General features: G+C 46.7%; 1 protein-coding gene across 1 annotated transcript in view; it reads left to right on the forward strand.

Annotated features, from left to right (window-relative positions):
- PARD3B (par-3 family cell polarity regulator beta) overlaps positions 1-14,911 on the forward strand; it is a 560,874-nt gene extending 545,963 nt beyond the window's left edge. The window contains 1 exon segment of the mRNA XM_033152744.1: positions 14,014-14,911. Within this exon segment, the coding sequence (XP_033008635.1) occupies positions 14,014-14,377 (364 nt within the window). The 3' untranslated portion in view covers positions 14,378-14,911.
- Positions 14,912-15,397: the final 486 nt, after the last annotated feature.

Here is a 15,397-nt window from a genome sequence, read left to right on the forward strand (position 1 = left end):
GCTCATACCAAGAACAAACTTAGTTGGTCTCTAAGGTGCTACTAGAAGGAATTTTTTTTTAAATTCTGTTTGAGAAAAGGGCTGGTTGAGTTCTCAGTTCTTGCTGGTGCATTCATGAGAGCAGTCATTCTCTCGTTCCCATGTGCATATGCACAAACACACACAGGCATTTCACTTCATTAAAATAAATGGTTTGGTGAGTCAGGCCAAATCAGGCTTTTCCAAGCTAGGCTTCTTGCTCCAGAAACAGCAATTCTTGGTTATTATTGTTTGTTTGTATGTTTGTTTAATTTATGAGTTGCTTCTCATGAAAAACATCCTGAAGCATCTTGACAACAAAAGCATATATTGAAAACCATTTCAAGTCCAATACAGAGACGTGCTGGGTTAAAAACCTCCTCTTAAAAGGTTTGTTGGTTAAGGGTGATTTTCAACAGGCACGAAGAAGCTAATAGCGAAAGCATCATGTTATCTCCATGTTGTTTAAAGCCTAGCCTACTAAAACCTTTCATAGGAAGGAAGATCATTGAGCATAGGATTAGCAGTTTTCCCTTTGTGTTTTTATCGCTGTGGGATTCATGTGTTGGAGGGAAGGGTATTAAACCCAAAGCTATTACCACCAATGGAAGAAATTGCTACAGGTTTTTTTGGGGATTACTCCTTTGCATATGTGAATAATCTAAAAATTACAGGCGGATCCTCTGATCAGTCAGTTATCTGCCGTCCTTCTAATGCTTTTCGTCGCAGCATGATTCTTTTCCCCATTTTGCCAGAGTGTTTAGGGAGCTGCACCTGTGAAATTCTGCCTGCACATCTCTGTTGGGTGCGAGGGGCAAACCTTTGTTGCAACAGAACAGTGTGAAGCTCCAGGTGCCTCAGACAAAGGACTCTGGGGGGGTTGTGTGGAGAGTCTCTTTATTTAAATTCCTGGGAGTTTACCTTAGTGAAGTCCTCACTTGGGAAAACAATATAACTCAGGTGGTTAGGAAGGCCCAACAGAGACTCCATTTCCTCAGGGTCTTGTGAAAGAACAATGTTAAACAACAATTGATCACCTCCTCCTACCGGTCCACTACAGAAAGTGTCCTCTCAAATTGTATCACAGTGTGGTACGTTGGCTTGACAGCCACGGACAGAAAGTCTTTACAGAGGGTGGTGAACACAGCACATGATATCATGGGCTGTCCCCTGAGCCCGCTAGATGACATCGCAAGGGATCGATGCCTTAGGAGAATGAGAAAAATTCTCAGGGACGATTCACACCCCGGCCAGCACCTCTTTAATCTTCTACCCTTGGGCAGGAGATAGAAACATAATCAGTTGTACCAACAGGCTAAAAAACAGTTTCTATCTGTGGGCTGTTAGGCTGCTGAACGGAAAATAATATAGGGCAACTGACTTTCGGGGTTGGTGTGTTGTGTGACAAGCACACAGAATGCAATGAGTTTGAGTGTTTGGGGGGGGAGGCTTGGTTAATTTCATTGTACGCAGGTTGCACATTGACAATAAAGGTGTTGTTGTTGTTGTTGTTGTTGTTGTTGTTGTTGTCGTCGTCGTCGTCGTCAGGATCTTCCCCAGTACTGCTCATGAGTAACAACAGAGCCTCTTTTGAAAACTGAAGCTATTTATTAAGCATTGCTATTTACAAGCGGAGATAGTCAAAAACGTGACCGTTCAATCACTATCAGAATCCGGAAGTACATTCCTTCGGCTCCCCGCCCAACACCAGATTTTCGGCACCCTGAAACGATGTCTCCTGGGTCCTCTAGCCCCCCTGCACTGTGCCTGTGTGTCGGAAGCTGTGGGCTTCTGTCCCATCTCGTCTGGCTGGTGGTGCTGGGTCTTTCAGCAGTGTCACGGAGCCCTTGCTCCGCTCCCTCGCTTGGAGACAATTCATGTGATAAGCTGGAGGAGGAGTCCGTCTGCAAGAGGGGCTCGGGTTCCCTATAGCTTCGTGAGCTGTCTTCCCTTGAAGAGCAGCTCTCCCTGCCCTGCTCCTGAGCAGGGCTTCCTCTCTCCCTCTCCTCGTAAGTAGCTGGGCTACTCCTGACAATTATCATCATCACCATCATCATCACCACCACATCCAGGCATGGATGGTCACATCCTGACACCATACTTTCAAGGCACACGACTTCCCCCAAAGAAGCCTAGGCGCTGTAGTTTGTTAAAGATGATGGGAACAGCTCCCTCGGTAAAGAACGAGACTCTTAATCTCAGGGCTGTGGGCTTGAGCCCCACATTGGTCAACAGATTCCTGCATTGCAGGGGGCTGAACTAGTTGACCCTCGCGATCCCTTCCAAATCCACAATTGTAAAGGGTTGACTGCAGTTCCCACAACTGAGGGAAGCATTGTGTGGTATGGATGCAACCTTTGTCTTTCCACCGCCGTTCTAGCTTGCTCCTTGATCTCAGAAACGCGTTCAATCACTGCCTGCCTGCTTAGTGCAACTGCGAGCTTAACTCTGTATTGCCAGCCTGACAGACAAGCGATTCTATGGTTATAACAATCTCATTGGAAGAGCCTAGCAGTTTTCCAGCCATTCATCTGGGTAGTCAAATCCGCAATGGTGTTAGGGCCCATGCTCTGCCTGCATATCATAAGCTTTCAGGATCGATCTTAGCATCTGAGCAAAGGGAAAAGAGAAGACTTTCTGCCCGAGACCCTGGATCGAGTGACCAATACCGATTCTGTATAAGACAGCTTTCTATCTTCCTAAATCCTCTTTGGCTCGCATCCAGTCCCTTTCCACGCTTTAGTTAACGAAATCGAAGAAGAACAGACACTTCTCGTCATTTCCTGCTACAGATAAGGTCCCCCACATGCCTTCTGGAATGGATGGGCCTGAAGCAGCCAGGTTGGATGAGGCCCGGAGGTCACAAATTTTCCACTTCTCAATGTTGGCCTGGCAGACATGTGTACCCTCCAAATCATGGGTCACTGGAGAGGCATGAACCAAGCATCTGAACTCTGAGCTCCCCAGGAGCCAACGAAAACAAGAAGTGGGGGCAAAATTCATTAGGACTTCCTCAGGGGGAGTATGCAGTCCATGTTTTGTTTATCACTGGAATGGTGGTGACAAAAGCATGCGCGTGAACTGTGTGCGAGTGTGTGATTAGTTTTTAGGAAAAGTAAGTAACAAGTTAGGCTTTTCGTAAGCCCAAGTAGGAGTGGGCACTTCTATAGATTCATCCTTTTACCGCTTTTGATAACACGCTTTTGGGTGGGGTTGCTTGTAAATCTCCCCCAGCACTTCCCCTGGTTTCAGTGGGGTCTGATCTCAGTTTTCTTTCTGATATCAGAGGGCATGACTACAGTAAGGTTACCAGATTTTTTTCAATGAATTCGGGGACACTTTTCAACTTCCTACTAAATAGATGGATTTTGTCAGGGGACTCATTTGTAAATCCCACACTCAAACTGAAACAGTAGCAGAAAATGATGTCCCCCTATTGCACGGGTAGGCAAACTAAGGCCTGGGGGCCGGATCCAGCCCAATTGCCTTCTAAATCTGGTCCGTGGATGGTCCGGGAATCAGCGTGTTTTTTCATGAGTTGAATGTGCCCTTTTATTTAAAATGCATTTGTGGGGCATAGGAATTTGTTCATTTCCCCCAAAAAATATAGTCTGGCCCCCCACAAGGTCTGAGGGACAGTGGACCGGCCCCCTGCTGAAAAATTTTGCTGATCCCTGCCCTATTGTGTTTCCTTTTGTAATGGACAGAAAGAGGGTTCTGCTATGGCATGCCCTGATGTCATCAGTAGGACGTGATGAGAAAGTTGGCGAACCACCCCAGCCGCAATTTCAACTTCATGACCTTGCTAGAAGCCATAGTAGATCATTGGGTTTGCAGCGCTGTGCAAAAATAAGTGATTTTGAAAGTAAAAGTACAGGAAGGGTATAGAACTGTCACCATGTGGATTTTTGCTCACGTAATCCAGCTCTGCATTTGCATAGGGGGCTGCTTTGCCTTGCCGTAGCTCCTCGGCTGTGTTGAATTTAGCATCCTGCGAATCATCTGTCTTCACTTTTTTAAAAAGCCCCCCCCCCCTAATACCTCATGAGGAGAGAAGACTCCCTGGAAAAGACCCTGATGTTGGGAAAGATGGAGGGCACATGGAGAAGGGGACGACAGAGGATGAGATGGTTGGACAGTGTTCTCGAAACTACTAACATGAGTTTGGCCAAACTGCTAGAGGCAGTGAAGGATAGGCGTGTCTGGCATGCTCTGGTCCATGGGGTCACGAAGAGTCGGACATGACTGAACGATAACAAATACTGCAAAGATATACAAAAAAGCAGAGGAAAAAGCTGGGCAGCATTTGGGGCCGGGGAGTGTGTCGTGTAGTACTTTGTGTCTTCCTACATCTAAAAGAAAAAAAGTAATATTATCCCCCAAAAAAGGGTTCTTAATAAAAAATATTTATATCCTCTCCTTTTTCTACACAGAGTGCACTCAAGTCTACTCACACTTGAAGTACATTTTAATAGCATTGCGGTGTGATTAAAGACAGGCAAAATTTATACAAGTCAACTCTGGTGCAGAATTCAAGAGCGAATGCCTATACAGTGCCTTCGCAGGGGTCAGCAGCACATGTGGCTGAAATTCAATGCAATCATGGTTAGGCCGCTCCAAGCAGTCACTTCCCTATCCTAGCCAGTGATTTCTTTATTCTCTCAGGGGTCTGTGAGAAGTATGTTGCGTTATCTGTGCTCAAGGAGTCAGCCAGAATTAAGATTTCCTGTGATGTCATAGACCCCTAGAAAACGCATTTATAACAGCAGTGACATTCACCAATCCCTCCCGAGCAGCAAAAGGTTAATAGATGCACTTCCTCCCCAAATTAGCTCAGGTGGACACTTGACACTGGGCCTTATTTATGGTCCCAGAGAGAAATAAAAACAAGTAGGTCGTTCTGGATCTTCAGGGCCGTGATGAGATTTTGATCAAACCACTCAAGAAAAGAATGCAAAGTCCATCCTGGGAGCCTTCCTACTCTCAGTAGGCTTAAACAGACTTCCTTGCTCTGTTTCATTTAAAAAAAACAACTCTAAGGGTCATTGTTCACATATTTAACCACAAGCCCCGTTAATCCTGCTGCCTGGTCTTTTGTCATCCACCTGATTAGACTAGTGGGACTTTGTACTCTCCCTCTGCCCCCCCCCAACCCCTCTTGCTTACATTTGCAAGCAGAATGTAAAGGTAAAGGGACCCCTGACCATTAAGTCCAGTCGTGTCCGACTCTGGGGTTGCGGCGCTCATCTCGCTTTACTGGCCGAGGGAGCCGGCGTACAGCTTCCGGGTCATGTGGCCAGCATGACTAAGCCGCTTCTGGCAAACCAGAGCAGCTCAGGGAAATGCCGTTTACCTTCCCGCTATAGCGGTCCCTATTTATCTACTTGCACTTTGACGTGCTTTCGAACTGCTAAGTGGGCAGGAGCTGGGACCGAGCAACGGGAGCTCACCCTGTCACAGGGATTCAAACCGCCGACCTTCTGATCAGCAAGCCCTAGGCTCTGTGGTTTAACCCACAGCACCACCCACGTCCCTAAGCAGAGAATGTAGTTTACTGCAAAAACACAATCCCAGTGACCTCTGATTTGAGAGGACAATTATGAGCCAGTCGTATTGCCATTTAGATAAATTGCTCTTGGTGCTGAGCACTTTGTAGACTTAAAAATATTCCGTAGTTGACAACATAATAATTTTAAGAAAAAGGAAAATTGTTGGTTGCTCCCTGTTTTTTGCCCTCCACTGTCTGTCTTGTTTGTATAGTAATGTGTGTCCCCCACCCCCCGCCACACGTACACACACCTCTGAGTGTACTGTAATCTAACCTGTGCTCCCGTCTCACTGAGAATTGTTTGGCATGAAGTGAAACATAATGTGCATTTTTCCGCTGCCCCGCTCACTTAATTCCATAGGACAGATCTCTGATGTAGGCAATGTACCAACATTATCTGCCTTGAAATGAACCTACGTTCTCCCCCTGGAATCGCTTAGCGCCAACGTTTCCTGTTTAAAGTGGAATAAGAGAGGGAGGAAGAATTCCAGGCCTTGGACTTTTAGGACCCCTCATCCTTCCCCAGAGATTTTTCACTTTAAAAACAGAACGTTATAGAAGACAGGCCCTCCCAGTTCTGCATGAGAAACTCCAGACAAAGTGCTGAAGGACTCCGAAGCCACCCTTGGAGACACAGAAAGGACTCTGAAGCCACATGTTGTTGAGACAGCTACTATTGTTGTTGAGACAGCTACTACCAGGGCCACCTAAAAAACCCACATTTTAGCAGCAGGTGTGGGGCATTATTTGATTTCTATTGCATACCAAAGGTGGACAACAGCAGTCATATTGTCCAGTCGTATTCTTTTCATTAAGATAAGGAAGTTTATGTTTTATCTGCAAGAAAAGGAACGGCTCTTCCACACTGGCATACAAAATAATGGGAGGCGCTGTAGTGCAATACTCTAGGTCGTCCAGCTAACCTGGGGGACCAGATCAGATGCAATAATACAGTATAAACCATGGTTTATCAGACTGAGTACTACTGTTGTAAGGGACGCGGGTGGCACTGTGGTCTAAACCACTGAGCCACTTGGGTTTTGCCAATCAGAAGGTCAGTGGTTCAAATCCCCACAACGGGGTGAGCTCTCATTGCTCGGTCCCAGCTCCTGCCAACCTAGCAGTTCAAAAGCACACCAGCGCAAGTAGATAAATAGGTACCGCTCCGGCGGGAAGGTAAACGGCGTTTCCATGCGCTGCTCTGGTTTCGCCAGAAGTGGCTCAGTCATGCTGGCCATGTGACCCGGAAAAACTGTTTGTGGACAAACGCCGGCTCCCTCGGCCTGTAAAGCGAGATGAGTGCCGCAACCCCAGAGTCGTCTGCGACTGGACTTAACTGTCAGGGGTCCTTTACCTTTACCTTTTTACTAGTGTTGTTGTCAAATGGGTCGATCTGGTTTTGTAGTCTGATTAAACCAAAGCTTCCCATTTCAGATGTGAGAAACTATGGTCTAACAAACCTCCTGAGTATTGATTTAAGGCTTGGTAGAAAAAGGAGGAGGGAACATGAGGGCACAAAGCTCATTCTCAGTCTAATATCTGGAGTTATTGCTGCTAAATATATACTGTATTTTGGTGGAAAGATCCAGGTAGGTTCAGTCAATGCTCATGTTGACTTTTTACCTGATAAGTGTTTTTCTAGGGGGTTAAAGAAAGAGGGGAAGTTAACTTTCTTATCTGGAGATGGTTGCTGCATCTAGATTAGGGATGCCATACATCCGGACATCACCAGAATTTTGAAGCCAGAATTGACGTCCGGGGGGGGGGGGGTCCTTTTAAAAGCCCAACAACTTCTGGGCTGACCTGGGTTTTTTTTTTTTTTTTTTTTGAAATATGACCACCCTAAGGATGTTCTGGGTCAGGGATTAGAGCACAATCTTAGGTGTATTTACTGTGAGATCTTGCAGAGTTCACTAGGATTTTCTCCTTAGGATTGCAACCCAAAACACTAAAGGACTCCTCCCAACCCCAAACCAAAACCGCTTCTGTGTTGTTGTTGTCGTTCAGTCGTGTCCGACTCTTCGTGACCCCATGGACCAGAGCACGCCAGGCATGCCTATCCTTCACTGCCTCTCGCAGTTTGGCCAAACTCATGTTAGTAGCTTCGAGAACACTGTCCAACCATCTCATCCTCTGTCGTCCCCTTCTCCTTGTGCCCTCCATCTTTCCCAGCATCAGAGTCTTCTCCAGGGAGTCTTCTCTTCTCATGAGGTGGCCAAAGTACTGGAGCCTCAACTTCAGGATCTGTCCTTCTAGTGAGCTCTCAGGGCTGATTTCTTTAAGAATGGATAGGTTTGATCTTCTTGCAGTCCACGGGACTCTCAAGAGTCTCCTCCAGCACCATAATTCAAAAGCATCCATTCTTCGGTGATCAGCCTTCTTTATGGTCCAGCTCTCACTTCCATACATTACTACTGGGAAAACCATAGCTTTAACTATACGGACCTTTGTCGGCAAGGTGATGTCTTTGCTTTTTAAGAAGCAACATGTGATGGAAATACTTTGCCCCCCATTTGATAAAAAAAATTAATACCCTGTTGCCAATGACCCCTTTGTGGTAGTTGAATGACCCCACAATATTATATCCACATCAGGAAGCACCCTTGAAGGCAGTCCCAATTTTCTCTTCTTCCATGTGTGCCCTCCAGTCTAGGGATCTGTTGCCGTCAGCCCACAACATTCATTCCCCTTCCAGAGAAACTAGTGGCCAGCCCAGGAGAGGGAGGGTATTCATTCTATGCATTTATCTGACAAGAGTTGAGCAGCTGCTGAAGTTTAGACTTTTGGCCACAAAAATGGGTGACCCAGAGCACCAACCACTGCTGGGAAACCGTCTGGGTGTGCCGTTATTACTAAACCGGTTTTATGCGCCTTTTCTGTTCGGCTGCTGGGCTCATGGGGCTTTGGTGGCAGTGGGTCTTTGTGGCCATTTCAGGAACAGGACCTGGCGTGGCATCACCACAAACCATGGTATGGCATGTCACGTTGGTGCAGGTTCGGCAAAGCTGAGCCGGGGACTGTTTGAGGTTGCTAAAAAGGCAAAGCCCTTGTCACCAAGGCCTGCCTTAATTTTGGTGTTATCAGGTAGTGTTGGCTCCGGACCTTGACTGTATGTCCTTGACTGTTTGGCAGTGGAACAGAGGTGGTGGACTCTCCTTCCTTGGAGGTTTCTAAGCAGAGGTTGGATGGCCATCTGTCATGGATGCTTTGGCTGAGATTCCTGCATTGCAGGCGGTTGAATTAATGGCCCCTGGGGTCCCTTTCCAACTCTATGATTCTATGATGCTATCATCCTTGGTGGACTTGGAGGGGTGACAGTGATACCATGTGCCTTGATTGGGCATACAAAGAGGAAAATGGAGAAATCCAAGTTGCCTTTGCAGGTCTTTAGGGCGATGCCCAGCATTCCGTGCATCAACAATGGTGATCACACACTTGGGGTGGTTTGTGTAACTGGGTTCCACTCTTCTCGGTTCCACGCATCGATGCTGAGCTGGACGAGAGCATTAGCAAGGCAGCTACGGCAATGGCTCACCTCTCCAAAACGGTAAAAGAGAATGCGATGCTAATGTCCACTACGAAGATGAAGGTCTACGAGGCTTGGATGTTGAGCATGCTGCTTTTCGGAAGTGAGTTGTGGACAACTGACAGCTGTCATGAGCGACGCCTCAAAAGTTCCCACACGCTCTGCATCAGGGAAATTTTTTGAGTATTATGTGGCAGAACAGTTTCAAACAGAGCTTGCGGTTGGTAGAGTAACAGGAGAAAAGGCTAAGCAGAGAGCTTGTGCCTCCACACACACACACACACACACACACACACACAAACATGAACCAGTCTCATCATCAAGGCTGACCCAATACATTTTGGCACCTGAGGCAAACCACAAAATGGTTTCTCCTCACCAGGACCGAGAGGCTACTGTTGAGGCTGTATTTGTGGGGTGGCTGCCGAGGAGGCAGCAGATGCAGTCTCCCAAGGAGTGTGCCACAGCTTCCCTGCTACTGCTGCCGCCTCTGGGGATCCTGCCACTCACCTCATATTGCCTCATAAGTGAGGCGGCCCTGCTTATCTTGAGCTTTGTTCCTTTGTCATTCTGTGGGGTTATGAAAAATGTCAGTGACTGGCATGGCTGTAATCGTAATCACCCGAGCTCTAGATTTAGTCTTTGGTGACTGAGCTCCTTTGCAAAGTCCCTCTTACGGGCTTCCTTGAGAGACAATAGGAAGGATTCGTTTTGGCCAGAGAGCACATTTGCTTCGCTGGCGAAGGAGCCAATCTCATTCCTCCTTGACAGTTTATGAATAAAACCACTGAGGTGTTAAATAATAGGATGATGTGCTTTCCCCTGATATTCTGAATGCCAGGTGGACCGTTCTCTGCTCCAACCAATTGATACTATTTTGAGAGTTTGCCCTCCGTAGGCACAGCGACGCTCATCCATTCTTATTTGCAGCATCTCTGGCTCTGTCGGGTGACCAGAATCAGATCTGTCAAGTAAAAGCTGTCGCTTTAGTGATGACTAAATCTGAGCCGGGAGTTTGCAGGGGTGGGTGGGTGGATATTCAGCCTTATTTCTAACTGTAGTCTGCTGCTGGAACTGCAAAAGAAAGAGCAGCAACAGTACATAGGCTTTGCCCGCTGTGCTTTGATACCAGCAGGCCTGTGAGGTTGGAAGTAGACAGTACCACAAGCTGAATTGCATCAGATCGCGAGTCTGCAGTGTTTTGTTTTCTGCCTTGCTGTCATGTGTTTCCCCCCCCCCCTCACCAGTAAAACCTGTGCTACTCAGATGTCAATGGCCAGCGCCTAATGAAGATGACTGAGCGCTGGATCAGTCCAAGCACTGTTCCTGATGGGCAAGGGACTCAGTTTCCCCACTGCAGTCTCTGCAGCATTTATAGAAGCAAATGACTAGGAACAGGAGATGTGTAATACTTGTGGTACCCAAGTGATGCCATGTGGTGCTTGTTCATATACAGGTGAAACTCGAAAAATTAGAATATCGTGGAATGGTTCATTTATTTCAGTAATTCAGCTTAAAAGGTGAAACTAATATATGAGATAGACTCATGACATGCAAAGTGAGATGTGTCAAGCCTTTATTTGTTATAATTGTGATGATTATGGCGTACAGCTGATGAGAAACCCAAATTTACAATTTCAACTTTGGGGTTTTCATCAAAACCTGGTTCAATGCCCATGGGATTACTGTGCTTGATTGGCCAGCAAACTCGCCTGACCTGAACCCCATAGAGAATCTATGGGGCATTGCCAAGAGAAAGATGAGAGATATGGGACCGAGCAATCCAGAAGAGCTGAAGGCCACTATTGAAGCATCCTGGTCTTCCATAACACCTCAGCAATGCCACAGCCTGATAGCATCCATGCCACGCCGCACTGCGGCAGTAATTGATACAAAAGGGGCCCAAACCAAGTACTGAGTACATATGCATGCTTCTACTTTTCAGTGGTCCACTATTGTTCTATTTGCAATCCTTGTTTTGATGATTTCATTTAATATTCTAATTTTCTGAGATTGTGAATTTGGGGTTTTCATCAGCTGCACGCCATAATCATCACAATTATAACAAGCAAAGGTTTGACATATCTCACTCTGCATGTCATGAATCTATCTCATACATTAAACTCCAGTAGCTAATGAAAACAATTGCTTACATAAATGGACTTTTCCACGATATTCTAATTTTTCGAGTTTCACCTGTATATGAGCTCTTAATTTTCTTGTATGTCTTACTTCACAAACTGGAAGCACAACTGTCCTTTCTCAGTTAAGTGTATGCCTCGCGCAACCAAGTTAAAATGAGCTGGAGCTGAATCAGCAACATTCCACACTTCCTTCTTTTCTTTCTGTTTACACAGGTACTCTCAGAACATTTTATCAGTATCTGAAATTGCCGTGTGTGTCCACAGCAAATGACTGCTTCTGGGTGCATATATATCCTGGTGGTGATATGCTGTGGTTTCTTGCTTCCTGGGCTGGTATTTCCTGCTGCTCTCCTATTAGAAAACATAAGTGTTATCTGCAGGAATTGAAATTGGGGTGGGAATGAATTTTCAGAAGAGTGAAGGCTGAGGGAGTGAGACTCTTCACCACAAGGGCTCAGGTTGTATGGCACAACAATGAAAAAAAGAAAAAAGTTTCACATGAGGTTGACAATGGTCTGATCAAGCAGGACTCTTCTTAGATTCTTTCCAGGTGAAAACTTTTTAAATTCCCCACACCTCTTGAATCTGCTGGCTTTTCCTTCCCTTTTGTGGATTTAGGTTGCCGTTGTGTAAATCTTTATTGCTCACTCTTACCAGCGCAGGTGGCATTGTGGGTTAAACCACATAGCCTAGGGCTTGCTGATCAGAAGGTTGGCGGTTCGAAACCCCGCGAGGGAGTGAGCTCCCGTTGCTCGGTCCCAGCTCCTGCCCACCTAGCAGTTCGAAAGCACGTCAAAGTGCAAGTAGATAAATAGGTACCGCTCCGGCGGGAAGGTAAACGGCGTTTCCGTGCGCTGCTCTGGTTCGCCAGAAGCGGCTTTGTCAGGCTGTCCACATGACCCGGAAGCTGTACGCTGGCTCCCTCAGCCAGTAATGCGAGATGAGCGCCGCAACCCCAGAGTCGGACACGACTGGACCTAATCGTCAGGGGTCCCTTTACCTTTACCAATTTTACTTAGAATCATAGAGTTGGAAGAGACGACAAGGGCCATCCAGTCCAACCCCCTGCCAAGCAGGAAACACCATCAAAGCATTCCTGACAGATGGCTGTCAAGCCTCTGCTTAAAGACCTCCAAAGAAGGAGACTCCACCACACTTCTTGGCAGCAAATTCCACTGCCGAACAGCTCTCATGCTAACTTGATGCTAATATGATGTTAAATGGTCGTATGCTACATCTTGAGTTCCTCTGGGTTTTTTCTGTTTTGTTTTTTGATGATCTTCCCTGAATGCACAAGGAGCAAGGTTGGTCCGGGATCTGTCGCTGTCTGAGCTCTACTTCCCGGTTGTGTGTGTTATATCTTGAGCAGCATTTCAGAAGATTGGCCTGAAAAACAATTGGCCTGAAAAACAATGACCAAAAATATCTCCCTGGCTAGAGTCTTGCCTCTCCTCCTTCCTACTGGAGGCGGCCTCCAGTTTGCTTGTAATTGGCATCCGTATATCTGAGTTTCCATGCGCCAAGACTGCTTAAGGTGGAAGATAAGCTTAGCTTGCTCCAAGGTTGCCCACCTTTTTCTGGGAAGCTGGACCAGAGTTATGGGGGAGAGGAGAAGGGCTGTGATTGCAGAGATTCAGCATTTGCTTTTTTTTATTTTAATGAAACATTTAAAAAAAAGAACCCAAATCACTGCAGGTCCAAAAGAGAAAGCATATATGTCTGTGTGGGGGAAATATTCAGCACTGCATTGCAGGGCGATGTTTGGTCTGCAAAAACCAACACATTCCAGAAAGCATGGTATCTATTTTTGCATCTGAAAAAATGTTGCCGTCAACAGTTCTCTTCAGAGCCAGTCAGCATTCTTTCTGTAACTGAAGGAATATTTTAGCCTTGAAGAGAACAATCTCTAACCACACAGAGTTGTTGTTTTTTTGTGGGTTCTGGGTTGACATCTACATAAAACTGTTATTTATTCCATGTAACACTTATCCCGGCTTTACCCTTATTAGGGAGAATCCCCTCATTAATGTAAATCCTGGAATTAAGACAGAGAAAACTTACAGAAATTACTCCATAATCAGGCCCCATGACATTACATGGTCACACATGTTGCTTTTCACATGCACCAGAGCTTGTCAAATCCTTATTGATGGCGGCACGTTAACAGATTTAGGCCCTCCTACTCACGCCCACGTGTGTTTGAGTGTGCTCTTTTCCACTGAAACGGTATTGGCAGCTAGCCCACTAAATGCAGATACGATATCCTCATATCCGTACTGTTTTCTTTTGGGAGTTCCCGGCTTTCCAACTGCGAGGCTTGGAGAGTTTTTATGGACTGACATGTTTGAGACAAGAAAATTGGCGAAACAGCTTTGAGGTGTGAATATTGGTGTTCGTGAGCCTTGTGGGGCTCGCCAGGATGCAGGCCCAACTCGTCTGTTTATCCTCAGGCTAGATAAGACACAGTCCGACACACACCACTGAAAGGGCTCTTTGTTTCCCATTTATTGCAAGCGGATCGTGAGGGGCTCGCATTGTGAGCCGGAGGATTCCAGTGGTGCCTTTTTCTAAAGGAGCTGCGATGTGCGCTGGACCTTTGCGCCAGCTTCCGGCGTGTGTTTTACCAATCTAGCCAGGAAGTCTTTATTCTGTCTTGACTCACGTTGGCCAGTTGCTAGAGCTTGGTAGCATTTCTTGTCCCAAACAAACGGGGAACTTCAAATGGAAGCGACGTGGGGCTTTCTATTGACAGCTCTCTTCTTTTCTTTCCCTCCCAGGCATGGACCCATAGAACCCATGGAGTATGTAGCAGGGCAACGGGTGATGTATAAAGACAGAGATCTTCCTTACTATCAAGCCGGCCACCCGCCAGTACATCCCTCCAAAGGGAGCTATGCTCACCCACAAGATGGCCCAAGGGCAACAGATTTATGGTATCTTCAGTGTGGTCTCCCACAACAACCAGTAGGCCAGCACAAAGGACCCCTCCGCCAAGATGTGCCGCCCTCCCCGCCTCAAGGCCACAGGGGGCTGCCTTATCATGAAATGGGCAGACTCGCTCATCGCCGAGCTGGTCCGGATCAGTACCAATACAGGCATCAAGATCCTAGGCAGAAGGACCCCATGACTGCGGCTGTATAGCCTAAAGCCGGACTCCTGTCGATATCTCTCCTTGCAGCCGTTACCACTGATCCTGCCTACCCCAGGGGAGAGATGTCGTTTGAGCCTGTCCAGTTTGCACCCAGGACACGTTCGTGAACATAACTGCGAGCTCGCAAAAAGCGGTACAGTGACTTTTGGGTACCACCAGTGTATCGGAGTGTGTGTTTTAACGCTTCCTCAAACGTAGAAGGTGGCGGCAGGTGAAGAGTAAGCAGAATTTCTTCTAAGCACACCTTAAAAGTGCCACTCAGGGCTGTTTGCAACTAATTACACAAGCGCATGCTAGATGCCCACATTGCAGGGAACTATTTTGGACATTGTTTCAGAAAGAGTATTCTATGGGTGCCACTGTGTGTGCCCCCCAGTATGGCAGACCCTTCTTCTCTTATGACCTCTGATTGGAGAATTGTTTTAAGAGTGGAGATGGGCTCACGGTGTGACCTGACATTTCTCTCTGTTATCATAGGGAAATGCTGTTTTGCTCTCATCCTGGTAATATTTTTTTAATTGCCCCTTCAGATACTCATTTTTTTCTGTTTCCCTCTTCAGTTTTTCACTTTGTCACATGGAGGCACTTTGGAGAATCTTATTTGCTCTCGACAGTTGCCAATTCAGAGATGAAAAGTTTGTAGGGAGGGTGGCAGGACCCAATTTTGCAGAAGTAATAGCGGGAGTCTGTCCCTCCCATGCAAACAGTTGCTGGCCAGGCAAGCACAGCACCCCAGCTATCCTTGCATTGGCTTTTGACTTCAAAGTGTCTCCTGTGAAAGCTATTCTTCTTCAGATCCCACCCCAGGAAGGGAGGTCATGGTCTCTTGAAGGACACCAGGGCCCCTGTTGCCTGGCAGAAATTCTCCAGGGCTGCAGCACCCGGGGCTTGGTGGGCCGGTAGCAAGGGAGGCTCCTTCTGTTTTAAAATGGTGGATTATCAGGTGGTCATTTTAACAAAGAAGACAAAAACACACCAGGTGGTCCCTGGTGTTCCTCTAGCTTGCATTT

The sequence above is a fragment of the Lacerta agilis genome, chromosome 1, assembly GCF_009819535.1.
Source record: "Lacerta agilis isolate rLacAgi1 chromosome 1, rLacAgi1.pri, whole genome shotgun sequence".
Classification (NCBI taxonomy): Eukaryota; Metazoa; Chordata; class Lepidosauria; order Squamata; family Lacertidae; genus Lacerta; species Lacerta agilis.